Source organism: Rattus norvegicus, chromosome 13 (assembly GCF_021556685.1).
Source record: "Rattus norvegicus strain SHRSP/BbbUtx chromosome 13, alternate assembly SHRSP_T2T, whole genome shotgun sequence".
Classification (NCBI taxonomy): Eukaryota; Metazoa; Chordata; class Mammalia; order Rodentia; family Muridae; genus Rattus; species Rattus norvegicus.
In genome coordinates this window covers 23,592,248-23,619,270 of record NC_141546.1, presented here as the reverse complement: position 1 = coordinate 23,619,270, position 27,023 = coordinate 23,592,248, and the positions used below count along the sequence as shown (strand labels likewise).

The 27,023-nt window shown below is 38.0% G+C and overlaps 1 protein-coding gene across 1 annotated transcript; it reads left to right on the top strand.

Moving 5' to 3' along the window:
- Positions 1-18,249: 18,249 nt before the first annotated feature.
- On the top strand, positions 18,250-24,791 carry Serpinb3 (serpin family B member 3). Its single transcript, NM_001395733.1, is given in 8 exon segments — positions 18,250-18,294; positions 18,874-19,060; positions 19,601-19,657; positions 20,802-20,924; positions 21,645-21,762; positions 22,757-22,899; positions 23,180-23,335; positions 23,961-24,791. Coding segments are annotated over 7 exon segments (1,164 nt in total). The 5' UTR covers positions 18,250-18,294; positions 18,874-18,898; the 3' UTR covers positions 24,366-24,791.
- The last annotated feature ends 2,232 nt before the right edge of the window (positions 24,792-27,023 follow it).

Here is a 27,023-nt window from a genome sequence, read left to right as displayed (position 1 = left end):
GACATTGGACACAATTGGAAGAGCTGAACTCAGTTTTGCTACGTTTAAATTGTGAGTATACCTTTGTTCTTCCTTCCTGGAATAAGAAAGCATTTGAATTATTCTTTATTTTTCAGGAAACTGCAGTTAGGAGATTTTGAACCTTTTCAAAAAGATTTTGAAGTTTTAGAGACTTAGATGTTTTAAAGAGACTTTAGATATTTTAAAAGGCTTAACTTTGAAATTGCTAACATTTTTGAAAAATTGTTAAGACTTTTAAAGTTTGGAATATGCTTTCAATTGTTATTTCTAATATTAAATGATACATTGGGGTTATTATCATGCTATTAATATGACAACATGACAACAAAAAGTTCATAGTTTAACAGCGATGTGCATATTTGTCACATTCATTAATGGTTAATTGTAATGGCAAGTTTTATCTCAACTTGGTGCAAGCGAGAGTCATTTTTGGAAAACAGAAAGCCAGATCACGGTGATAATGTCATCCCTGAGATGAAGGTTCTGAATGCCATAAGAAAGCAGGCTGAGTGAGCCATGCCGAGCATGCCAAGTTGCTTATGGTCTTGCTATTTTATCACAGAAATAGAAACACTAAGTAAAATACCTGATGAGCATCTTTTTTAATACTAAGAATTAGCAAGAATAGTGGAAGACCAGTTAGTCATATTTACACTTAAGGATGAAAAAAGTAGAGTGTTCACCGAATCTACTCTGCAGAGGAATGCACTGGAGACAGAAATCAGAAGCTAGAGAGGCCAAGAAATCCATGGAAATCTTTATCACCCCAGCACCACACTCACAGTTCTGCACTGTTTTAACTTCCTATAGCAACCATAGAGCAATTTGGTAACTTTTACAAAATGTTACTTTTTTTATCGTTATTAACTTGGGTATTTCTTATTTACATTTCGATAGTTATTCCCTTTCCCGGTTTCCAGGCCAACATTCCCCTAACCCCTCCCCCTCCCCCTCCCCTTCTCTATGGGTGTTCCCCTCTCCATCCTCCCCCCATTACCGCCCTCCCCCCAACAATCACGTAAAGAAAGCATGCTAAGTATGCCTTAAAATGGTGGACCATTATCAAGTAGTAATAATGATCAATGTCATTTAGTGCATTAGTTTTCACAATTAAGCAATTGTTTCATGTAAGATCTGGACATTAATGTTAGTCCTCTGCTACTGCCCTTTAGAGAAGGCATCTTTGGTCTCAGGGAACAGCAGACAGTGAGGAGTAAGTTCAGAAGCAGACTTTTATGGAGGATGGGGCAGCTGTAGTGTGAAACATATGACAGAATTGTCCCTGAGGGCCTGGGGAGAGGAAAAGCCATTTCCAGAAAATCAGAGGCTATTTCCACATGAGGTGGTAAGGGCAGGTGACTATACGGGCTCACTGTGGGAGCCTGGCTCTCTGTGCGAGGCTTAGCAAGTCAGTCTCTGATCCAAACTGAAACTGTAAAGGACACACCATACCAGCATTCTCCTTCCTTGGCTATGATCGTGTCTCTTTTTTCTGTCTTTATTAATCACCTACTCGGGATTCCTATTTATGTAGCCTCATACAAACTTGTCTTTTGGTTTCTTTCTGTAAAAAAATGTTTTCAGGGCTCCTGCCTGTCTCATATCAGTTATCCCATCTCTTTTTAAGACTGAATATTCTTTTGTGCCAAGTGTGCATAAACTGCAGCTGGGCCATCTGTTCATCAAATACATATAACACATCTGTTAACACTGACACACACCTATGTTTTTAAACTTCTGCTTTTAAAACCTTTCTGAGGTTCCAGAAATGAAGTTGCTGGACCATATGGTAAGTATTTAAGTATTTGAGAACACACAGATTTCTACAGCTCCTACCCCAGTTTCCACTCTCCTCATACACATGGATCCGTATCTCACATTCTCCCTCTGCTCATCACTGTCTGCCTTTTGTGCCAGCTTAACATCCTAATGGCTTTTACACAGTCCTTACAATTTTTATTGATTGCCTGATAATCCAATAATTTTATCTGACACATAGAAACATAGAAGTCATTGGCACTAGTTTGTGGCATAGATTGTGGTGCCACAAAATTTTTGAGGCATGTAAACTGTATATAATATTAAGATCAATTTAAATACATCAATATCCTAAAATAGTCATCCTAAAAGGTTTCAAAATTCTTCTGTCCTTTGAGAAGTTTCACTACATAGATTTGTGTACTCGCTGTACTGTGCGCTAGTACCCAAAGCTTCTTGATCCTTACATGACTGGAACCTACCACCCACTGACCTACCTTTCAGCCCCCTCCCTCCCCCATTCTGCTGTCCAGCACCTTTGACTTCCAATAACCATGACACTACTCTCAGCTTCTGGGACATCAATTACTTAGATTCCACTCATGAGTGGAACCATGAAGTCCTTGTTTCTCAGGGCCTGGCTTATGTCACTTTACACTATTATCTCTTTGTACGCCTATGTTCTTGCAAATGACAATTTTTAGTTCTTTAAAGGATGAATGCTATTCTATTGGATGGTTGTTATACTGTATTTATCTTCTTTATCCTTTAATCCATTGATGGACTGGTACTTTGTTTCCATACTATGAAAATTCTGCAGAATATAATTGATGTCTTCATCATACTAACTCATTTCCTCAGAATGGATACTCAGGAGTAGAGCTGCAAGTCAGTATGGATATGTTCTGGGAAACTCCATAAGTTTAGCATAATAACAGCACTAATATACATTTCACCAGCAGTGCCAAGATAAGGCGCTGCAGAAATATTCCACTTAGCACAGGTAACACTGAGGCCATGTCTGTGCACAGGTGTGGATGTTCTGTCCCACTCAGCTAACTTTGCTTTCACTTTGTCACTGTTGCCTTTCAGGACACAAGCTCATCACTGTAGTGTGACATAATCTCATACTTGGCTATTTATTTGTTTTTCATGGCTTTAGAGTTATATACAAAATATCTTTGCCTAAGCAATCGCTTCCTATGTATTCTCTTCTAGAAATTTCAAAGTCTGGGATCTCACATTTAGATTCCTGATTCATTTGGAGCTTGTTTGTATCTCCAGATAGACTGAGAGCTAATCATCACTGGCTCATAGATGGTCCCTTTTCCCCATGTCCTCTTCCCCATGTCCCTCTTCCTCATGTCCCCCCTTGCCTTGTCCCTCTTCTCCATGTCCTCCTTCCCCTGGTTCCATTCCTCCTGTTGCCCTTCCCCATATCCTCCTTCCCCATGTCCTCCTTCCCTAGGTCCTCCTCCCAACCATTTCTTTATACCATTTCCTTCTCCAGTGTATATACTTGCTTCTTTGTCAAAGATATCTTGCTTCTATATGTTTAGTTCTTGTTTTTTATATTGTTCAGCTGATTCTGTGGTTGTTTTCTGCTTGCTAGTACCATGGTATTTATGTTGCTATAACTTTGTAGTACATTTTTTTAAATTCCCACAGTCTTGGAGTTTCTATCTTTCTGTTGTTAATTTATAGTTTTATTTTAGTGTGTTCAAGAACTACTCGAATTAATTTTCATTATTTTGTGGGCCTAATAAATGATCTCTCCTTACAATATTTATAGTAACTTAAGATTGGTAATATAAAGCATTGTTAAAGAAACTATTCTCTATATGTCTTGTAGGTCCAACTAGTTTATATAACTAGAATATTAAAATACCAAAGAAAACATTAGATGCAAAAAGACAATTAATGTGAGGAAAAAAATAAACAGGATTGGGGTGTGGGGAAAGCTGTCACAGGATGGACAAGATGCAGAACTTAGAGGACATTAGAATGTAATGAAGGGTGGGGTGGGTACATGCTGCTACACTCACATGTCCAGAAAATTTGAGTAGAACATGAAGTCAGGGAAGGTATAATGGCTAGAAAAGGCATTGAAAGGGGATGAAATTGGTCCTATTGTACTATATAAATTCTTGTAGATAGTTGGACAAATATCTATTCAACCCAGATAGGGCACTACTAGCAGAACAAAGAAACTATTCCACCAATTCTAGCTTGGTGAACCAATGAGTCTACAGAAAGTACTTTTAGTGGTTTAGGTAAATCAAAGACAACTTAGTCACTGAAAAGTCCACTTCAAACCTGCAGTCTACTCCACCAGAGACAGTCTCCTACCCCCAGCAGTCACTTAGAGATTATATATCTTTGGGGAGTGGCCTTACAAATCTGCTGTTTTGTAAGCTTCCTGGGCCTTGTAAATTCTCCTAGTTTCCTAAGTCTTATGAACCTCCCTCATCCCTCCAGAAGGGCATTTCCCAAGTTAGGGGAAATGGCTACATAACATTGTGCTTCGTTGACTAATGGCCCATGTATAAGGAAAGAGACAGACATTTACACAGTTATTGGAGGAAAATCTGTATTTTATATAAATGGATAATGAGTTTTAAGAAAAAGGAGTATTTATATGTGTAATTCTTTTTTTTTTTTCTGGAGCTGGGGACCAAACCCAGGGCCTTGTACTTGCTAGGCAAGCGCTCTACTGTTCAGTTAAATCCCCAACCCCTTATATGTATAATTATTGATAGTATGAGACTACCAAAAGCAAACAAAGAGGATGTATGGAGATGAGAGAAGACAGAGGGTTGGATCTGGATGAGAGCAGATACTGATGTCTGTTGTGAACGGTGTTATGAGTAGAAATGTTAGCACACACATTTGCTTCCCTGTATTTGTGAAGAAGTTAGAAATAGGAAATCAATAAAAAAATTTTAATTTTAGTCTTACCAGAGTTCGAAAGGGAATTTTGTTTTTCTCCTCAACCTTTCCTGTAACAATGTTATAAATGTATGTGAAAGATGACATAACAGTCATCACATAACATATCGTGAATTTATAAGCTGTGTAAAATCTCCCTAGAAGCAAGATTTTGTCCTTTGTCACCAGGGCTCAGCATACAACCGTGGAACATTCACAGATAACACCAATTCTCTAAGTCCCCTTCAGTTGCCTGGTATTCTTTTATCCTAAGAAATAAAAAGGAAAGCTAAGTGATATGGCTGAGGTTGGTCTGCACACATGCCCATATGGTACCTGGAGACTGACCTTGGGGCTACAGTAACTGACAAGGGTGCTACTGATGCCCTTTCCCATGAACATGTCCCTGTTAGTCCAGCACAAACACATTGTCAGTAAGAAGGAAGTTGTAAAAAGTATTCTCTTTGATTTGCAACAGACAGTGCTGGGAATACTCCCCACCTTTCACTGGGAAGGATCCAAACAATCCAGGAGATGTTTCCTAATCAGCCTAGCAATCATTCTGTTAGCAATGCAGGATGATTCTCAAACAACTCCTACCAGTTCAAAGCTTGTGAAAGAGCAGTAGATGCAATTGGCAGGTCTTCATAGGAAAAAGCACCTGAGGATAGTTGAGTCCTCTGTGACAGCATCAGAATGCACATCACAGACCTGTCTGTGGTTCCCAGAGACACTCTTCAGGAACAAAATCACTGCATGGGGTGGATTCTCATTTCAATTGACCAAGCTCTGTCTACATTTAAGAAAACTCCTAAACATTCTCCATTAATAGTATGTCTTCTAATTTAATCTCTGCCATAGACTGGTCCCTCAAACCTGTTTGTATTAGTTTATATTTTTATTGTTTTCTCTGTTTCCAGGATGAACTATGGCTTTCTACATTAATTTTTGAGACACTCTCTTAGTGGACATAGAACTTGTCATTTCAGATAGACTGGCAGGCCACTTTACCCCTGGAGTTTGCCTGTCTCCTTCTTCCAAGAGCCACAATAACACCACAGTGCCCCACTTTTGCATGAGTACTAGGATCTGAAGTTAGGGCTTCATGCATGTACAACAAGCACTTTACTCACTGAACAATACATCCACCAATCATGCTTTAGGGTATATATGTCACAGAAAAAAATAAAGATACGCTTGTCTCTAAATGCTTCTGAAGGATCACCACTATTCATAACACTAAAAGTGAACATGGTGCCAATCTCCGTCAGCTGATGAATGGGTAAAGAAGATGTGCTACATCAATTCAGTGGACCACTGAGGCATTTATATAGTGGAACACTACTACATCGATACAGAGTAACACAACATCAACAGAGTAGAACACTGTGGCATTGATACAGTGGAACACTATCCTGCTGTGAAGAGGAGTAGCGTACTGATTTTTGCTATATCATTGATTAACCTTGAAGTTATAAAGTAAGTGGAAGAAGCTACTCAGAAAAGGATAAATAATGCCTGATTCTGTGTACATTAATCGTTTAGAATTAGTGAATTAATTCAGGCAGGGGGTACATTAGTGCATTTTATTATCCAGAGAGTAGGGAGAGTAATATGTAAATTTTATTCCAGAGGTGATAAAATTGTTGTAAATGCCATTGTATTGTTCTACATTGTGAATATACCACATTCTCCATTATGAATATACTACAGCCCACAAAAGCACACAATCTCAATGAAAACACCTCTCCCTGATCACAGGAACTACTCAGGCCATAAAGTATTTCAGTAAAACTGCTGTTTTTCTTTCCCTGTGACTTTTCCTCTCTTAAAATTTCTCCTACATCCTAGCTTGATGAGAAAAAGGAAGAAAAGAAGGAAAGAAGGAAAGGAGAGAGAGAGAGAGAGAGAGAGAGAGAGAGAGAGAGAGAGAGAGAGAAGCCCTTTGGAGAAACAAAAGATTGGTAGTATTTGAAAGTTAAATATTCCCTAAGGCCTCTATGTAAGTCTGGTCACTGTGATGGTGGTAACTGAGATGCCATGTTGGCATTTTGAGAGATCTCAAGACCATTGCTTACATCCTCCAGAGAGCATCATGTCTCTTCATCTTTTCTGCTTCTTGGTTGATGATGAGAGCAGTGTACAGCACATTACTGTGCTAACCTTGCCCATGGTCTAAACAAAAGGAATCCCCAGCCTACGACCTGAACTTCCAGACCTGTGAGTCAGAATAAACTCCCTTTACTTCATAAGTAGATTGTTAAGTCTTTCTTTATAGTGTGGCAAAGCTGATTAATCCAACTGGGAAGGGTTTTATTGTTGGTCTGGGCTTCACACTCAGAGATCAACTTGCTTCCAGCCCACTCATTTCCCCATGTGCCATTGTCCTAGTCCTGCCTGTGGGTGACTTAATAGAGGACAGGTCTAGGGGAAAACTACTTGACCACTCCTGATTCTTCAGATGTAGGTGCTAAGAAACCCCCAGAGTATGAGTAAAGGGTCCTATTACTTTGATAAGAGGAATTGTGCTGCTTACAAATGTAAAGGCTACCTCACATTCAGTTCCATAACCTGATCACCTACCCTGAAGTTGTTCATTAGCAATGCCATAGCTACCAAACCCAGGTTTTAACCACTCTTTGACTCAGTTTTGTCATCATGAGAAATGACCAAACACCTAGTTTATTGACTTGTAAGATATAAGTAGCCAAATGTATACTCTATCTCAATAAGGCCAACACTTACCAACATTGGTCTATCAGCAGGAAATCTGAGCATTTGTAGACAGCAGCATGACAGAGAAAATGGACATCACTGTGTTATTTAGGGATAGTCCTGCCTCTTTCTGCTATCTTTCTCTTTTTCGCATTTTTTCTTTTATTTATATATTCATTAATATATGTTAATTGTATAAAACACTGAATTCTATTATAACCTTTCATGCATAGATATATAGATAAATAGATGGCACTTCATTATATTTATTCTCCTATCTCTAACTATTATACTTCCTATTCCCCAATAAGTCTCCCTTCTGTGAATTCTCCCTCTCCCTCTCCCTCTCCCTCTCCCTGTTCCTGTCTCTCTCCCTCTTTCTCTCCCTTCCCCCTCTCTTTCTCCCTCTCTCTGAAAATGCATGGTATATTTGGAGTCTATTTCACTTCATATAATGACTTATACTTCCACACATGTTTCTGAAACAGACTTTATTACTCTTTTATTATTCTTAATATATAAACAGCATATATTTATGTATATAGCTATTTCTTCATCCATTCATCCATTAATAGATATTCAGGATGGTTTCATTTCTGGCTGTCATGAATGATGCCAATGGTAAACATGATTATCTAGGTGTTACGGGCTGACCGTGATACTTTCATGTATATACCCAAGAGTAGTATAGCTGGATCATATGGTAATTCCAATTTTATATTTTGAAGTGATGCACATACTAATTAGCATTCCCTCCAATCTTATATAATGATTCTCCTTCCCAGACCCTTCTTACTATGCACTGTTACTGTTTCATTGAAAACAATAATTCTCAGTAGGGTAGGATGTGATTTTTATTTGATATGCATTTCCATGCAGAAAAAAGAAAAAGTACTGGATATAAACACACACACACACACATACGAACACACACACACACACACGCACGCACACACACGTACATGTGCATGTGCACATACACACACATATTTCACACAAATGGCTTTAGTAAATAGATCCTTTGTAGACTGTAAAACTTCATGAGTCAAACCTTCATCTCACAGCAGTATCACTAAGTTCACACAACTGATTAAGCTCTGAACACTCAATGGATTTTCCAACCCAAGTGGGAAAATTTTCCTTATTGGATGTTTCTTGTTTTGATGTACAAGTTTTGAGGCCTTAGTATAGTTTAGATATCAATTCCTTATTAAGTTATTAACTGGAAAAGATTCCCTTTCATCCTGTTGCTGTTCCTTTCCTTAGTAATTATTTCTTTTGTTGCTCAGAAATTTTGTTTCCTGCATTTTTCAATTCCTTTATTACCTCTGAGCTGTTGAATTCCTGTGTATGAATCTTGTTCTTCCTTTCCCAGTGCTCACAGAATTCAGAATAAGGGGGACAGATTCCTTGGAAATGAAGTTACAGATGGTTATGAGCTGCCATGTGAGAGCAGAAAATCAAGTCCTGGTCCTCTGGAAAAGTCGCCAGCACTCTTAATCACTGAGCCATCCCTTGGTCTCTGGAACTTCAATTCTCTAGAATGGTGAGGGGTTATTTTATGTTAATGATTTAAATATACCTACAATTCATCAGAGAATCCATCCAGTACTGACTTTTTCTTCACTGGGAGACTCCAATTGCTGTTTCGTGCTCACTGCTTACAATTGATCTATTCATATACTTGTCTATAGCTTCTTGTTCAATTTCAGTGTGCTGGTGCATGAGGGTGTGCCTGTGTTTACCATTTTCTTTCAGATTTTCCAATATTTTGGAATATAAGTGTTGAAGGACTTTGGAACTTGGGCTGAAAAAAAAATGAGTGTTCGGAGCTTAATCAGTTGGGTGAACTTAGTGATACTGCTGAGAGACAAAAGTCTGACTTGTGAAGTGTTACGGTCTTCAAAGGACTCTGCCAAAACTGTTTGTGTGATACTTCACATTAAGAATTTGTGGTGTGAGATGCCCTTCAACAGAGGAATGGATACAGAAAATGTGGTACATCTACACAATGGAATATTACTCAGCTATCAAAAACAATGACTTTATGAAATTCATAGACAAATGGAGGGAACTGGAAAATATCATCCTGAGTGAGGAAACCCAATCACAGAAAAACACACATGGTATGCACTCATTGATAAGTGGCTATTAGCCCAAATGCTTGAATTACTCTAGATGCATAGAACACATGAAACTCAAGACGGAGGATCAAAATGTGAATGCTTCACTCCTTCTTTAAAAGGGGAACAAGAATACACTTGGCAGGGAATAGAGAGGCAAAGATTAAAACAGACACAGAAGGAACACCCATTCAGAGCCTGCCCCACATGTGGCCCATACATATACAGCCACCCAATTAGACAAAATGGATGAAGCAAAGAAGTGCAGGCTGACAGGAGCTGGATGTAGATCTCTCCTGAGAGACACAGCCATAATACAGCAAATACAGAGGCGAATGCCAGCAGCAAACCACTGAACTGAGAATAGGACCCCTGTTGAAGGAATCAGAGAAAGAACTGGAAGAGCTTGAAGGGGCTCGAGACCCCATATGTACAACAATGTCAAGCAACCAGAGCTTCCAGGGACTAAGCCACTACCTAAAGACTATACATGGAATGACCCTGGACTCTGACCTCATAGGTAGCAATGAATATCCTAGTAAGAGCACCAGTGGATGGGAAGCCCTTGGTCCTGCTAAGACTGAACCCCCAGTGAACGTGATTGTTCGGGGGAGGGTGGCAATGGAGGGAGGATGGGGAGGGAAACACCCATAAAGAAGGGGAGGGGGAGGGATTAGGGGGATGTTTGCCCGGAAACCGGGAAAGGGAATAACATTCGAAATGTAAATAAGAAATACTCAAGTTAATAAAAAAAAAAAAAGAATTTGTGGTGTGGGGTTGGGGATTTAGCTCAGTGGTAGAGAGCTTGCCTAGCAACTGCAAGGCCCTGGGTTCGGTCCCCAGCTCCGGAAAAAAAAAAAATTGTGATGTCTGGAGCTGAAGAGTCAGCTGTGATTAAGAAAAGACCAGCATCACTGAAGCTTATAAATTTTGGTGTTTTTCCTTAGGGTCACCACACATAAACTGTTCAAGATGGAGACAATGATACACCTCATGCTTGCAGCCAAAGTTAGTAATAAAATATAAGAATCATCCAGCTGCTACTGGTTTTAAAGCTATGAAGGGGCCATGAAGAAGAACTGAGACTTAGTACTAGGAGAGACCGTGGGTGAAGAGTCAGCCTCAGTTGCAGTAGAAAGAATCATGAAAAAATTTGAGACTCAGTACCATGTGTCCAGATCAGAGTACCTTAATGGAGCCCAAGTGGCTATTGGAGAAATTTAAGTGCACTTGCAGCAGGATCCCCAGATCTTTCGGAGACACCAATAGCATGGTATAACCACCTCTAAAAGCAGAAGCTGTGAAGTGGAGCAGTCATAGCCTATGAGCAAAGCATGATGTAGCTCTCCTCCAAACAGCACTTCCTGGTTTCAGGCTCCTGACCTGCTTGCAACTCTGACACAACTCCCTTCAATGAAGAACTGTGATATTGACATGTAAGCAAAATAAACCCTTCCTTCCAGTGTTGCATATGATCATGGTGTTTCATCACAGCAATAGAAATTGTAAGACAGTAAGCTTTTAAAACATTCCCTAATGGTTGTCCGGACTCCAGTGGAATCTGTTTAACGCATCCTCTTTGTTTGTAATTGTGCTGAGTCTTCCCTTTTCCTTGGCTAGTTTAGCAAAGGGCTTGTTGAAGCTGTTTATGCTTTCAAAGAACCAATTCTTTGTTTAATTGATCCTTAGTGTTTTTCTTTTGCGTTCTGTTTCATTAATTTCAGCTCTGGCCTATATTATCTCTTTATTCTACTAGCTTATGAACTGCTTTATAAAACTTTTTACAGACAGCTACAGCAGAAGAAGGAGGATATACTTAATTCCTCCCATTGATTTTTTCATAATAAGCCATAAAGCAATTTTTAATAATACAAACATATTTAGATATCTTCTTATGTTCTTCTTTAAAATTTTTATTGGTTATTCTATTTAAATACATTTCAAATGTTATCCCAGCATTTTCCCAGTTTCCCCTCCAGAAAGCCCCTATTCCATCCCCCTCCTCCCTGCTTATATGAGGGTGCTCCAACATACAACTACCTACTCCAGTCTCACTACCCTAGCATTCCCATACACTAGAGCATCAAGCCCTCACATGACCAAGGGCCTCCCCTCCCACTGACACCAAATAAGGCCATCCTCTGCTACATATGTACCTGGAGCCATGGGTCCCTCCATGTGTATTCTTTGGTTGGTGTAGTCACTGGGAGCTCTGGGGGACTTGGTTGGTTGATAGTGTTTTTCCTATGATGTTGCAAACCCCTTCAACTCCCACAGTCCCTCCCCTAACTCCTACATCGAGGTTCCAGTGCTCAGTCCAATGATTGACTGCAAACATCACCATAAGTATCAGGAAGTCTCTGGTATAGTCTCTCAGGAGACATATATATTAGTTTCCTGTCAGCAAGCACTTGGCATCAGCAATAGTGACTGGGTTTGGTGGTTGCATATGGGATGGATCCCCAGTTGAGGCAGGCTCTGGATGGCCTTTCCTTCAGTACCTGCTCCATTCTTTGCCCCTGTATTTTCTTAAGACAGGAGAAATTCTGTGTTAGAATTTTGAGAAGGGTGGGTGGACCCACCCCACAACTAAGGGCCTTCCCTAACCTCTGGATATGATGTCTACAGGTTCTCTCTTCCCTTTGTTGAGTATTTTAGCGAACGTCATCACCCTTGGAACATGGAAGCCTCTTACTTTCCTCGCATCTGGGACTTTCTGGTGACTATCACCAGGTCCCCATCCCCCATTGTTATACACCTTTGCTCAAATTCCTGATCCTCTGTACATTTCCCCTTTAACCTCCCAACCTGATCCTGCTCCTCCTCTTTTCCTCCCATGTCCCTCCACCCTCTACCTCCTGTGATTATTTTGTCCCCCCTCTAAGTAGGACTGAAGCATCTACACTTTGGTCTTCCTTCTTCTTGAGCTTCATATGGACTGTGAATTGAATCGTGGGTATTACGAGATTTTTTTCTTAATATCCACTTTTCAGTGAGTACATACCATTATGTTCTTTTGTGATTGGGTTACTTCATTCAAGATGATATTTTCTAGTTTCATCTATTTGCCTGTGAATTTCATGAAGACATTGTTTTTAATGGCTGAATAGCACTACATTGTCTAAATGGACCATGTTTTCTGTATCTATTACTGTTGAGGGACATCTGGGGTTTTTTCCCAGCTTCTGGCTATTATAAATAAGGCTTCTATGAATACAGTGAAGCATGTGTCCTTGTTATACGTTGGAGCATCTTTTGGATGTACGCCAAGGAGTGGTATAGCTGGATACTCAGGTAGTATTAATATGTCCAATTTTCTGAAGAACCTCCAGACTGATTTCCAGAGTGGTTGTACCAGTTTGCAATCCCACCAACAATGGAGGAGTGTTCCTCTTTCTCCACATCCTCACCAGCATCTGCTGTCCCCTGAGTTTTTGATCTTAGTCATTCTTACTGCTGTGAGGTGAAATATCAGGGCTGTTTTGACTTGCATTTCCCTGACGACTAAGGATGTTGAGAATTTCTTGGCCATTTGAAATTCCTCAGTTCAGAATGGGGCCCCCAATGGAGGAGTTAGAGAAAGGATTGAAGGAGCTGAAGGAGTTTGCAAACCCACAAGAAGAACAACCAGACCAACCAAGCAGACTCCCCAGAGCTCCCAGAGACTAAACCACCATCCCAAGAGAACACAGGGATGGACCTATAGCTCCAGCTGCATATGTAGTAGAAAATGACTTTGTCGGGCATCAACGGGGGGGGGAGCCCTTGGTTAAATGAAGGCCTGATGCTCCAGAATAGTGGATGAGGCTAGAATGAATGGGGGCACCCTCATAGAAACAGGGGGAGGGGGGATGTGATAGTAGGTTTCTGGAGGGGAAACCTGGAAAGGGGATAACATTTGAAATGTAAAGTTTAAAATATTCAATTAAAAAAAAAGGAAAAAAGATTCCTCAGTTGAGAATTCTTTGTTTAGCTCTGTTTCTCCTTTTAATTTATTTTTATTTTTAATTGGTATTTTATGTATTTACATTTCAAATGTTATCCTCTTTCCCAGTTCCACCCATCCCCATCCTCCCACTCCTGCTTCTATGAGGATGCCTCTCCTCCCACCTACCCACTCCCACCTCACCACCCTGGTGTTCCCTTACACTGGGGAATTGAACCTCCAAAGAGTGAGTAGTCTTGTCTAATTCCTGATTATAGTAGGATTGCTTCAAGTTTCTCTCCATTTAGTTTGATGTTAGTTACTGATTTGTGGTATATTGTATTTACCATGTATGGGCCTTGAATTCCTATTCCTTTCAAGTCTTTTAACATGAAGGGGTGTTGAATTTTGTCAAATGCTTTTTCAGCATTTAATGAGATGCCTAATGAGATGATCATATGGTTTTTTCCCTTAGAGTTTGTTTATATAGTGGATTACATTGATGAATTTCCATTTATTGAACCATCCATGCATTGATGAGATGAAACCCTACTTGATCATGTTAAATGATCATTTTGATGTGCTCTTGGATTGAGTTTGTGAGAATTTATTGAGTATTTGTGCAACAATATTCATAAGGGAAATTGGTCTGAAGTACTCTTTGTTGGGTCTTTGTGTAGTTTTGGTATCAGTGTAACTGTGAATTCATAGAATGAATTGGGTAGTGTTCCTTCTGTTTCTACGTTGTGCAATAGGTTGAAGACCTGATTCTATTAGGTCTTCTTTGAAGATCTGATAGAATTCTGTACTAAAACTATCTGGTCCTGGGCTTCTTTTTTTTTTTTTTTTTTTTTTTTTTGGTTGGGAAACTTTTACTGACTGCTTCTGTTTCATTAGGAGTTATGAGATGGTTTAGATAGTTTATCTGATCCTGATTTAACATTTGTACCTGGTGTCTATGTAGAAAATCATCCATTTCATCAAAATTGTTTAGTCTTGTTGAGTATAGGCCTTTGGAGTAGGATCTGATTATTATCTCAATTTCTTCAGTTTCTGTTGTTATGTCTCCCTTTTCATTTCTGATTTTGTTAATCCGGATGCTATCTCTGTGCCCTCTGGTTAACCTGGCTAAGGGTTTCTGTATCTTGTTAATTTTCTCAAAGAATGAGTTCCTAATTTTGTTGATTTTTTTTGTATAGTTCTCTTTGTTTCTTCTTCGTTTATTTCAGTCCTCAGTTTGACAGTTTCCTGCCTTATACTCCTCTTGGGTGTATTTGCTTCTTTTTGTTCTAAAGCTTTCAGATGTGCTGTTAAATTGCTAATGTATTCTCTCTCTCTCTCTCTCTCTCTCTCTCTCTCTCTCTCTCTCTCTCTCTCTCTCTCTCCATCTTGCTCTCACTCTCTCTCTCTAACCCCCTCTAGACTTGCTTTCATTGTATCCCATAAGTTTGGGTAAGCTGTTCCTTCATTCTCATTAAATTCTAAAACTTCTTTAATTTCTTTCATTTCTTCCTTGACCAAATTATCATGGAGTAGAAAGTTGTTCAGCATCCATGTGTATGTGAACTTTCTGTTGTTTTTGTTGTGATTGAAGACAGCTTTATTCACTGATGATCTGATAGGATGCATGGGATTATTTCAATCTTCTGGTATCTGTTGAGGCCTGTTTGTGACTAATTATATGGTCAACTGTGGAGAAGTTACAATGAGATGCTGAGAAGAATGTATATTCTTTTATTTTAGGGTGAAATGTTTTCAAGATATCTGTTTAATCCATTGGGCTCATAACTTCTGTTACTTTCACTATGTCTCTGTTTAGTTTCTGTTTCCATGATCTGTTCATTGAGGAGAGTAGGGTGTTGAAGTCTCCCACTATTATTGTGTGAGGCTCAATGTGCACTTTGACCTTTAGCAAAGTTTCTATTATGAATGTGGGTGTCCTAGCATTTGGTACATAGATATTCAGAATTGAGAGTTTATCTTGGTAAATTTTTCCATTGATGAGTATAAAATGTTCTTTCTCACTTTTTTTGATATTTTCATTGAAAGTAGATTTTATTCAATATTAGAATGGCTAGTCCAGCTTGTTTCTTGGGATCATTTGCTTGGAAAACTTTTTCCAGTCTTTAATTCTGAGGTAGTGTCTGCCTTTGTCACTGATGTGTGTTTCTTGTATGCAGCAAAATGCTGGGTCCGGTTTCTGTATCCAGTCTGTTAGTCTATGTTTTTTTAATGGAGAATTGAGTCCATTAATGTTAAGAGATATTAAGAACCAGTTCCTATTACTTTTGTTGTTATAAGTAGAGGAATTAAGTGTGTGTGGCTTTCTTCTTTTGCATTTGTTAAATGAAGCTTACTTACTTCCTTGCTTTTTTTAGGGTGTCATTTACCTCCTTGCATTGGAGTTTTCCATACATTATCCTTTGTAGGGATATATCTATGGAAATATATTTTTTAAATTTGTTTTCTTCAGGGAATACCTTGGTTTTACAATATGTATTAATTGAGAGTTTTGTGGGGTATATTAACCTCAGCCTGCATTTCTGTTCTCTTAGAATATGTATGATGTCTGACAAAGATCTTCCTACTTTTAGAGTCTCTGTTGAGAAGACTGTGTAATTCTTTTAAGTCTGCCTTTATATCTTATTTGACCTTCTTCCCTTACTGTTTTTAATATTCTTCCTTGGTTTTATGCATTTTGTGTTTTGACTATTAAGTGATGAAAGGAATTTCTTTCCTAATATCTCTTGGGAGTTCTGTAGGCTTCTTGTATGTTTATAGTCATCTCTTTCTTTACGTTAAGGAAGTTTTCATCTATAATTTGTTGAAGATGTTTAGTGGCCTTTAGAGTTGGGAGTCTTCACTGTCTTAGTAAATCTTAGGTTTGGTCTTTTCACTGTGTCCTGGATTTCCTGGATGTTTTGGGTTAAGAGCCTTTTGCATTTTGCATTTTATTTGACTGTTGTGGCAATGTTTTCTGTGGTATCTTCTACACCTGAGATTCTCTCTTCTAACTCTTATATCCTGTTGGTGATGCTTGCATCTATGACTCCTGATTTCTTTCCTAGATTTTCTATCTCCAGGATTGTCTCCCTTTGTGATTTCTTTATTGTGTCCATTTCCATTTTTAGATCCTGGATGGTTTTGTTCAATTCCTTCACCTGTTTGGTTGTGGTTTTCTGTCCTTTTTTAAAAGGACTTAGTTTTCTTTTTAAGGGGTTTTATCTGTATATCTGTGTTCTCCTGTATTTATTTAAGGGAGTTATTTATGTCCTTCTTAAAGTCCTCTATCTTCATCATGAAATATGACTTTAAATCAGAATCTTTCTTTTAAGGTGTTTTGTGCTATCCATGACTTGCTGAGGTGGGAAAACTGGGTTCTGATGATGCCAAGTACCTTTGGTTTCCGTTGCTTATGTTCTTCTGCTTGTCTCTCAATATCTGGTTATCTCTGGTGTTAGCTGCTTTTGCTGTCTCTGACTGTAGCTTGTCCCACCGGTGAGCCGGTAAGCCTGTGGTCTTAAGTGTGTCAGCACTCCTGGGAGACAAACTCTCTCATAGCTGTACTGTGGTGTGAATAGCTGTGGCACAGGTTCAGCCCTGGAAAACAGATGGAAACTAGAAGCAACTTCTTATGTTCTAATGGTGAAATAAAACTGGAAATCAGCAGCAAGGTAAAACTACAGAAAATACAGAAACATATAAATATTAAGTAAAACATTCTTGAACAATTAGTGCATTGCCAAATAATTCAAGAGGGATATTAATCAAATGAAATCCTATAATCAAATGAAAATTGATTCACCACATATTAACTTCTGTAAAACGCAATAGTTGTTTTAAGAGGAATGTTTAGTGCTATTAATATATATAATTTAAATAATCAGTGATATCTCAGATAAATAACTTAATGATACACATCGATGTTCTCCCATTAGTTCTTTAATGTGTTTGACTCTGACAGTAACAGGAAAATAAGAAAGGTATTTTGTATTGACAGCTAAGATAAATTATTGTGCCAGATAAAAAAATGATCACTTGTCTCCTTCCTTTCATATAAAGCATTAGAAAGCTGGCATTCAAATGAAGCTCTTTGTTTCAATTGTTCTTCTCATTACTATAATGTCAATTAAAAAAAGATAAGTAATTTTCTCATATTCTTTGAGCAACAGAAAAGTCCAAGGTAACTAGCTTTAAGAGGCTTAGAAAGTAAGTGTGGCAAGATACAGAATCATGAAAAGGAAAAAAGCCCAAGCAAACAAACAATAACAATAAAAGGTATTTTCCACAATATTTGTTATCATTCTGGACTACAATTAGAATTATTTTTCTCTTCTCATGGAGTAATTGATAGACAAATTGACATAAATAATTTTCACAAGAAAAATACCTAATGTAAGCTTTGTGTTTGGCATCTGAGGTGTTCTTTAAAGGCAATTCAGTGGTCTATAATAAGGTAATTGGGGGTGCCATACATAAGAATATGGTTGTCAGGAGTGTAACAAGGTTAAAAATTTAAAGTAGTATCATTACTATTGGAAAAGTGCCTATGTGCATTTCAAATGAGTCATCAACTGACAGTGTTTAAAAAAACATCAATTATGTGACTTGTGGGAAAAGGAAGTGCAGTGGTAGGATGTGAAGCAAGCCAGCCTTTTCTCACAAATTTGCATACCTAAAAAAACTTACCTGGTTATGAAATCTAAAGTACAACTGAAATGGCCAGCCAGCAGTGTTAAGAGGAGAGGTATAAATTCCAGATTTCAGGATCAGCCACACACAGACTCATATCCTTTCTGCCCACTTCTGCCTTCAGAAAGACAAGTAAGTGCTTTCAGCTACTATGGTTGAACAATAGGAACTATCCTTGTGAAAAACTATGATGTGTTTTATATCATGTGTATGTGACATTTTACCCGATTGCACTTTTCTTGATCTGCCAAAGAAAACTTAAATGCCTTCACTTAATTTATTATTTACCTAAGTAATTTATTTTCAGTTAAACATATGTAACTTCCAAAGCATGTAGGAATTGTGTCTGGCAACTGCAGAATCTTAAAGGAAAAGTTGATAGGTGATTTTGGACACCTAGCTGCCTGCAAACCTCAGAAATCTTTATCTAAGAATTCATTTTAAACCTTTCTACCCAAACCTAACACAGTTGGTGAGGAAGGAAAGATAAAAGGATTATGTATTAGCTGCTTGCAAAGCATTAAAGACACTGACTTCTTACCTTCTAGTTGGAGGTGTACATTGCAGAAGGCTTTAAAAAAGTAATAATAAATTTGTTTGCCAGAAACTGATGAAAGAGGTTTGTCATTTTCTTATGAACTGATAATTACTGAGTGATGCTTTATTTAGTGAAGTCATCCTAACCTTTGTGCTGGATTTATGCTGTTCTAGGACTTTAAGGTCACACAAAGCCATCATGCATTTGTTTGCTAAAGCGACTACTCAATTCACACTTGAGCTGTACAGGCAGCTCAGAGACTCAGAGGACAACATCTTCTATTCCCCTCTCAGCATAATGACAGCATTAGCAATGCTCCAGCTCGGAGCCAAGGGAAACACTGAAAAACAAATTGAGAAGGTAGGTCTAAGCTTCATTTTGTTGGTCAGTTTGAACTTGTCTCTCCAGCACTCTATCAGTGTACAGGTAAATGACAATAAACCCTGATCCCTGGGATGAAGAACAAGATACTGAGTAGGCATTGCCATGACTGTGGACATGGGACTATGGGAGGGACACACCCTTCCCAACCACCATCCAGGTGCTTCTTGATATCCACTGGGTTCTAGGCTAGGATAACAGCTTTCAAATGTCCAACAGCAAGAAATTTTCTTAAACTATACAGACTATTGATGCAAGCAATGGATTCGCTCAGATGTGAAGGATGCAAACTGAGGTGTTCCCCAAGCCCTGAGTAGAATGGCGTCTACTTATGCAACTGGTGATAGATCACTTTTATGTTGTTTCTTACAAACTCTTGTACAAATGTTTAGAGTATATTTTTTCCAAATTGTTTAATCTTTGCCTTTATTTTTCAGGGTTTTTTATTTCTGTCTTTGTTTCCTTGATTTAGACAGAACTTTAAGTAAACTTTTTTGTTGGACTTAATGTCTCTTCCAGGCTCTACAACTCAGTGAAACCACAAAAAAGCCAAAAGAAAAATCTGCGGACTCTCATGTAAGTACAGGGTACCTCATGCCTAGAAGAGCTTCAGATTTTTAACAGCAGTATAACTGAAAGTTAATATTCTACATTTTAAAATGTCAATCTTTAGGGGAATTTTTAAACGAAAGACATTTGGATGTGGATTCGTGTCATGCTCCTTTCTAATAGTCATTGTGTTCATTAACTACAGAAGAAAGTCAGTACTGGATGGAGAGGGGGATGGCCTAGATAAAGCTCTAGCTGAGCCCCACACACATGGGGAGCATGAGCAATGCTCGGCCCTGAAGCACTGGGACTGAATTCTAGTTAGTTAAAGTAGTAAGGACTGTGATTCAACAAATACAAACACTTACAAAAACATCTGGCTTGCTAAAATAAGAAACCATATGAATGTTAGACAACATCACTGCAAGTCAACAGTATTTTTCATTATCACAATAATGTTACTAAAACAATTTTATCTTAATTCAACAATTTGATTAAGAGAAATAACATATTCACATACTAAGAGAAATGAGCACATCTTGAAAATGACTGTTATCACACCTCTATGTGTTTAGTGCCTTAACCATGCTACCTTCTGTTAATTTATGGTCACAATTTGGCTTTGTAACATCTATGAAGAGACCATAAATTAACAGAAGCTTTTTGTTTTTAACTAGACTACTCAGACCGATATTGCTGACAGGCCTTAGATAAATCATGAGTATTTGCTCTCTTATAGGCACACAATTTCCACCATAAGAGAAGAATTATAAATCACAGTCAACTTCTCTTAGACAATAAGGAGATAGATACAGATGATATAGATATGATATAGATAGATAGATATAGATCAGGGCTGCATATAATAATACATTTTAAATATGCAAACATAGCATAACCATATATTGGTGATTGTTAGACAAGACATATGATCTATACCTTTGAAGAACTGAAGCCAAAACAACCCAAAAATACTGTATACTTAGTTCAAAAAACAGCATTTCTGGAAGAATTTGAATGTAGACTAGGGAAGCTAAAGATAAAATATAACAGATATCAGAAAATGTTCAAAATGTTTATCTTTGAGATTACAAGTGTTTGGATATTTATTTTATGGGTATAGTATTTACATTAGCAAAATAGTTTCATGAACACATTTTTGACATTGAAGGATGAAGAAAATGTCCATGAACAATTTCGAAAGATTATGAATCAATTAAACAAATCCAATGGTGCTTATGACCTGAAGTCTCCCAACAGTATCTATGGAGCAAAGGGTTTCCCATTTCTCCAGGTAAGTTGCACCTGGTTCCGCATCCCTTTCATCTGGATCCTAGGTCCTACATATATGAATGAGCATACGTAAAAGTAAGGCCAGGCAGTTTCAGATAGGCAGAACTTGTTCAGGGAGCACCAATTCAAACCCAGAGTTTAGTCAAAACTCTAACCCAGTGGATTGTCCAAGAGACTAGTGATTTATGTGTGATGCGTAGAGAATGTCGGTCACCAGAACTTGTCGTGAGATGTTAGTTTCTGACTTATAACAGAAATTACTGCAGAAGATGTACTGCAAATGGGGTGTTTCTAGTATGGGCAGGTTTGGGGAGATCCTGGACAGAACATGGGAGGTAGCACATAATGTAGCATTTCCTCCATTGAACACATGATCAAAGGAGAATTGCAATGGTTGAACTTAATGGTAGGATAGCTCATGAGTCAATCACCTCTCTCAGCACATTTACTATGAAATTTGCAAGTCAGTACATCTTTTCCACCTGCTATCTGCCAGATGCTATATTGGTGTAAGGTTAACTTCAGTGACAATCTTACACTGCCCTTCACGGTGCTCCCATATTGCCTACATATTACCTGAGTTAAAAAAAAAGTCTGTGTGTTCTTATATTAACAGTTGCCATCAAGTTCAGCAGTCAGATTATAGTATCACCATGAATAATAAAATTTGAGTGATATCTGAGTTGTCCTTAACTCTTTTTGATTCCTTCACATCTCAAAGACGTTTATGGAAGACATTAAGAAATATTACCAAGCTAATGTGGAATCCCTTGATTTTGCACATGCTGCAGAAGAAAGCCAAAAGAAGATTAATTCCTGGGTAGAAAACAAAACAAATGGTATTGTATGGGAGGGTCACTGAAGGAAACTCCAGAAATTATGGAATGGTCTCCATAAATATTAAGTGAATCAAGGGGAAGTATGGAAAAGTTAGCAGAAAGCCAATGTGTGGGAATGATACAGAAGATGTGGTTACTTACAGCTAATTTATTGGTATCTTTGAAAATCTGAAGCCTCCACACAAACATTCTTTCATAACTTATCAAATTCTTTAAGTTGCAGGCAATTCTGAGAAACTAAGTGTAAATGTTAGTGAAAGCCCCATTCTCTTTTGCCAGTTAGAAAAGCAAGGCAGTGCTTGTCACAGCTGGCTCTCAGAACATTATCTCAAACATGACCTTTGGAAAGAAATTATCATATTGTCTTTTCCACCTTGCACAGAGACCTTTGTAGATACATAGCTCATATATCACCCCTGTTTATAGACCAAGCTGGAGCAACCCAATATGAAAGCTAACAAAAGGACACAGCAGGAGTTCTGTCTGACATTACCAGGAATGTGCTTCAGACTATAGAATTCATTTCATTTGTGCAAAGAAACAAATCATGCCTTGGGTAGAAGGTCAGAAGAGGTAGAAAAAGAGTTAACTTGACAGTGCAGATCTAAACAGTGTTTCAATAGTCATTATGTGTTGGCCATAAAGACCCAGACAGAAAGCATGACAGACTTTTCTATAACAAGAACTGACGTGTCCATCCAAGGTACACCTCAAGGCACATTGCGAAAGGCTACATCCTATTAACAAGTCAACAGGGGTTGGGGATTTAGCTCAGTGGTAGAGTGCTTGCCTAGGAAGTGCAAGGCCCTGGGTTCGGTCCCCAGCTCCGAAAAAAAAAGAACCAAAAAAAAAAAAAAAGAGTGAAACAAGTCAACAACTTCTTCATGCCATGATGTGGGTAAACAGTGATAAGTGATCAATGGTGAACTCTTGTAAAGCATCCTCTAGAAAAGCTCCTTGTACTGATATAGACCATTTGTTCTTTCCCTTGAAGGAAAAATCAAAGACTTGTTTCCTAGGGGGAGCCTGAACAGTAGCACTATCCTGGTTCTGGTGAATGCAGTGTATTTCAAAGGACAATGGAATCACAAATTTGATGAACAGCGTACCAGAGAAGACAAGTTTTGGCTGAACAAGGTACTGTTGGCAGTTTATTTACATAATGCCATTTGGTGATGCATGGATAATTTAGCTCCAATATAAGTGATGCCACGGAAAGTCCAAAATGAAAAATGCCATGTGTTTTATTTTTGTAACTTTTCTTATCCAAGAATAACTAAAAAAAAAAACTTTTATCTGGACTTCACAATCAGGTTTATCTCTTCCAAGGATGTTGATGTGTTTTATATCTCTATAATATCGTCTATGCTGTCCTATGTCACCCATGCTGTGTGTTTGACATGCTGATTTGTTGTAGAATACAAGTAAACCTGTCCAGATGATGAGGCAAACAAACGAGTTTAACTTCATCTTTCTGGAGGATGTGCAGGCCAAGATGGTGGAAATACCATACAAAGGCAAGGAGCTAAGTATGTTCATCCTGCTGCCAATGGAAATTGATGGTCTGAAGAAGGTAAAGTTTCTGTGTTTTTTCTTCCATTATGTGATTCTTCCTAATGGAGCAAATTCAACCAAGACACTAAGGCATATCGTTAAACATGACAATAATGAAAAATTGAAAGGGAAATATTGTGTTTCATCCTGTGGTATAAGTATTTTATACAGAGGCTGAACCACACTGCATGCCTGTTAATTATTAATTAAGCAGAGTTATGAAATTAAATACCAACATGATGCCACAAATATGGAAATAGCCAAACTTGTTGAAAGAAATATATACCAAAGTAGAAAGTATTTATAAATATTTTTCAATGAAAAAGGAAAACCTGGGCATTACATGATAACTGTAAAATGTAATACTATGCACAGGAATATACAAATAAATATCTATTAAAAATAATATAGGGGGTGGGAAGCATAAACAGTACTGTATAAAGTTTATTCTGTACAAAACAATGATTCTGGTTTTTGGATATTGGAAATAAAATCTAACTTGAAATTATCTAAATGAATAATATCTAAACCAACAAATCAGTATGTGCTTATTGCTAAAAATTAACGTTTCACTGCAATTCATTGTTCATGTAAGTTATAGTCTTTCAGTTAATCATGGCAATCTCTTCTTTCTACTTTTATAGCTTGAAGAAAAACTAAGTGCTGACACGTTGCTAGCGTGGACAAGCCCAAAGAACATGCGGATGACGCAGTTGAATTTATCTTTGCCTCGGTTCAAAGTACAAGAGAAGTATGACCTCCCAGGTCCATTGGAGCACATGGGGATGGTCGATGCTTTCAATCCACAGAAGGCTGATTTCTCTGGCATGAGCAGCACTAAAGGTCTAGTGGTGTCTAAAGTTTTACACAAATCCTTTTTGGAGGTAAATGAAGAGGGAGCTGAAGCTGCTGCTGCCACAGGGGTGGAAACCCGCATACTATCTGCACCAAGGACCACAGAATTTACTTGTAATCGCCCTTTCATAGTCTTCATAAAGCCAAACAACACCAACAGCATCCTCTTCTTTGGAAGAGTATCTTCCCCTTAAGGGTGGTGGCTCTGCCACGTATCCAGAAAAGTTAACAACCTTGCTGTAGGTAATTGAGGCTGGGAACAGTTTTGCTTGCCTCCTTTCCTGTCCCATCTCAGACTGCATTAGTTGAGGCAGGATAGCTCTACTATCTCTATTTTCTCCTTTCTTCTCTATATGTATATACAAACCTGGTTTCTGTCTGTAACCCTTCTCTGGGAAAAAATGGTCAACAAAAATTGGGATATTTTAATATAGTTTCTTTTAATCTAACATGTATCTGTCAACTGCGTTAAGTGAAGTAGAGTAAACCATACCCTCTTTTTAAATTGATTAGCATAAAAATATACATTCCTTTAGGAGAAACCTGGAAACTGCATAAGCTTTTACATGTTGTGATGTTACAAAATACATTTTCAATAAAATGATAATCTTTCCAACTTATTCATTACTTTATCATCTTTTCAACTACAAGACATCAATCTTTCAGGATTGGAATATGGAGGAACTGCTAAAAGCAAACTCACATATGCTGAATATGGGATACTGTGCAAATACATTTCTAACTATGCTTTCTTTTTTTAACAGCAGAAAAATTTTGTGGATTTACAACTTATATATTGTAGTACCAGGGAACCAACTCAAAACCTATTGTATACCAGATTAAGTTCTCTACCACCAAGGGAAGCCTCAAGCCCTAAAACAATTTTAAATACTACAATGTGAAGGAACAATTTCATCAAAGATGAACAAAATAGAAACATTAATATTAATATGATTTTTTATATCTGCAGCCTTGGTGAGAGATCCCTAGAGAGCTGTGTTGTCCAATGCAATAATCATTAGAAAGCTGCCATCCCAAGTAAATTAAATGAACACACCTTAAGCTAATTAGTCTACTTTCTTCTCTCTACCTGATGGGGCTAACCTCTGCTTTCTTGGACCATGGGATTTTCAAAATGTCCATTTTCATTTTTATCATTCTGACTCCATCACCACTGGACACTTAAGAGCAGAAATCAGGAATCTAGATAATTCCATGACAAAATATACCATCAGGACCTTAAAAGGGATCTTAGTAAATAAAAATAGAAGGGATTGACTCTTTAACTGTTAAATAAAGCTATTCAAATTTCAAATCCAATCTCAGGTTGAATATTAATCACTGGAAAGTTTGAAGCCAAAATACTATAAGAGAAAACAAATGGTCTTCACTCTTAACAATAGCAGACAAAGTAGTTAGCGAGTCAGTCCACCTATAGAGTGTGGCATGGTTTGTGTTTTTACAAGGAACAAATAACAACCAGTGCATGTGTGGATAAAGAGAACCTAACTCTGGAGGAATATTTAAGAAACTGTGTCACCACATCAGAGCAGACAAAGATGCAGAATCTGAGATGTCTACATGATCTTCAGGGCTTTGTGAGAATGAGAAAGATCTCACAATGCTTTGACCAAAAGACAGCTCAGCAACTCTGTTGATCTAGTTTGAATGCAGTTGACAGAGCAGGAAGGACCGGCTGGCCTTCTCTAACCCTTCTGCTCATCTTTAACCACCACACTGTGTTCTAAACTTTAAAGATGAGTGGCCCTTCCCTCAGTTTACACTCACTGACTTGTAGAAAACTGTTAGGCTTGTCGAAAACCATACAGATATAAGAAGTCTAATCCCAGGGGGTCTCAGACCAAGTTAACTTTGTCTTTCAAAAAGGGTAAAGGTCAACTTTCTGTTCATTGTTCTGAAAAAAACTCTTGTGTGTTAGGAATGTGCAGAGATTGGGAAACATTTGCTTAGAAGAGAATAAAATTACACAAGTGCTTAGTCTCAGAAAGAGCCACAGCTATCAGGCATAACTTGATAAGCATCAAAAATACTGTTTTTTTGACTTGGGAAATATGTTATGTAGCTATTTCAATCAAGCATTGTTAATATTAGGGATTTTTATTTTAGCAAGCTTTGGAGTAGCAGATATGACTCAAAGTCAGAACACATATATAAAATAGATTCTTTCTATTCATGAATAGTGCAATGCCCTCAAGGGATTTCAGCTGACAGATGCTGGTAGTGGGACTCATGGATAGGAAAAGGCCAGCATCACATGGGGGCATGCAACTGTTCTGAGATGTAGCATAAAGGGCATCTTCCCTGAATTTGTTTTAAAACAGAGAACAGTACAGCTCATCTCTAGAAAACCACTAGCCTTAAGACCAGACCAAAGCTATCACTTCCTAAAATAAAAATTCTCCCAAACCATGTAAAATTCATGTAATGTGGCCAACCTTGCTTCATAAAATAACAGTCTTTGAAAATTTTTAGATCATGGGTGATTTTGTTCACTTCCTACTTCTGTTTGTTTGTGTTTTCCTTTAATTCTTTAAGGAATTAGATTCCTCTTTAAGAGCTTCTACCTTGTTACCTGTGTTCTCCTGTATTTCTTTAAGGTAGTTATTTATGTTCTTCTTAAAGTCTTCTATCATTATCATGAGATGTTATTTTAAATCATAATCTTGCTTCTTGTATGATGGGATTATCCAGGACTTGCTGTGGTGGGAGAACTGGGATCTGATGATGCCAAGTAGCATTGGTTTCTGTTGCTTAGGATCTTGCACTTACCTCTCACCATCTAGATATTTCTTGTGTTAGTTGATCTTGCTTTCTCTGACTGGAGCCTGTTT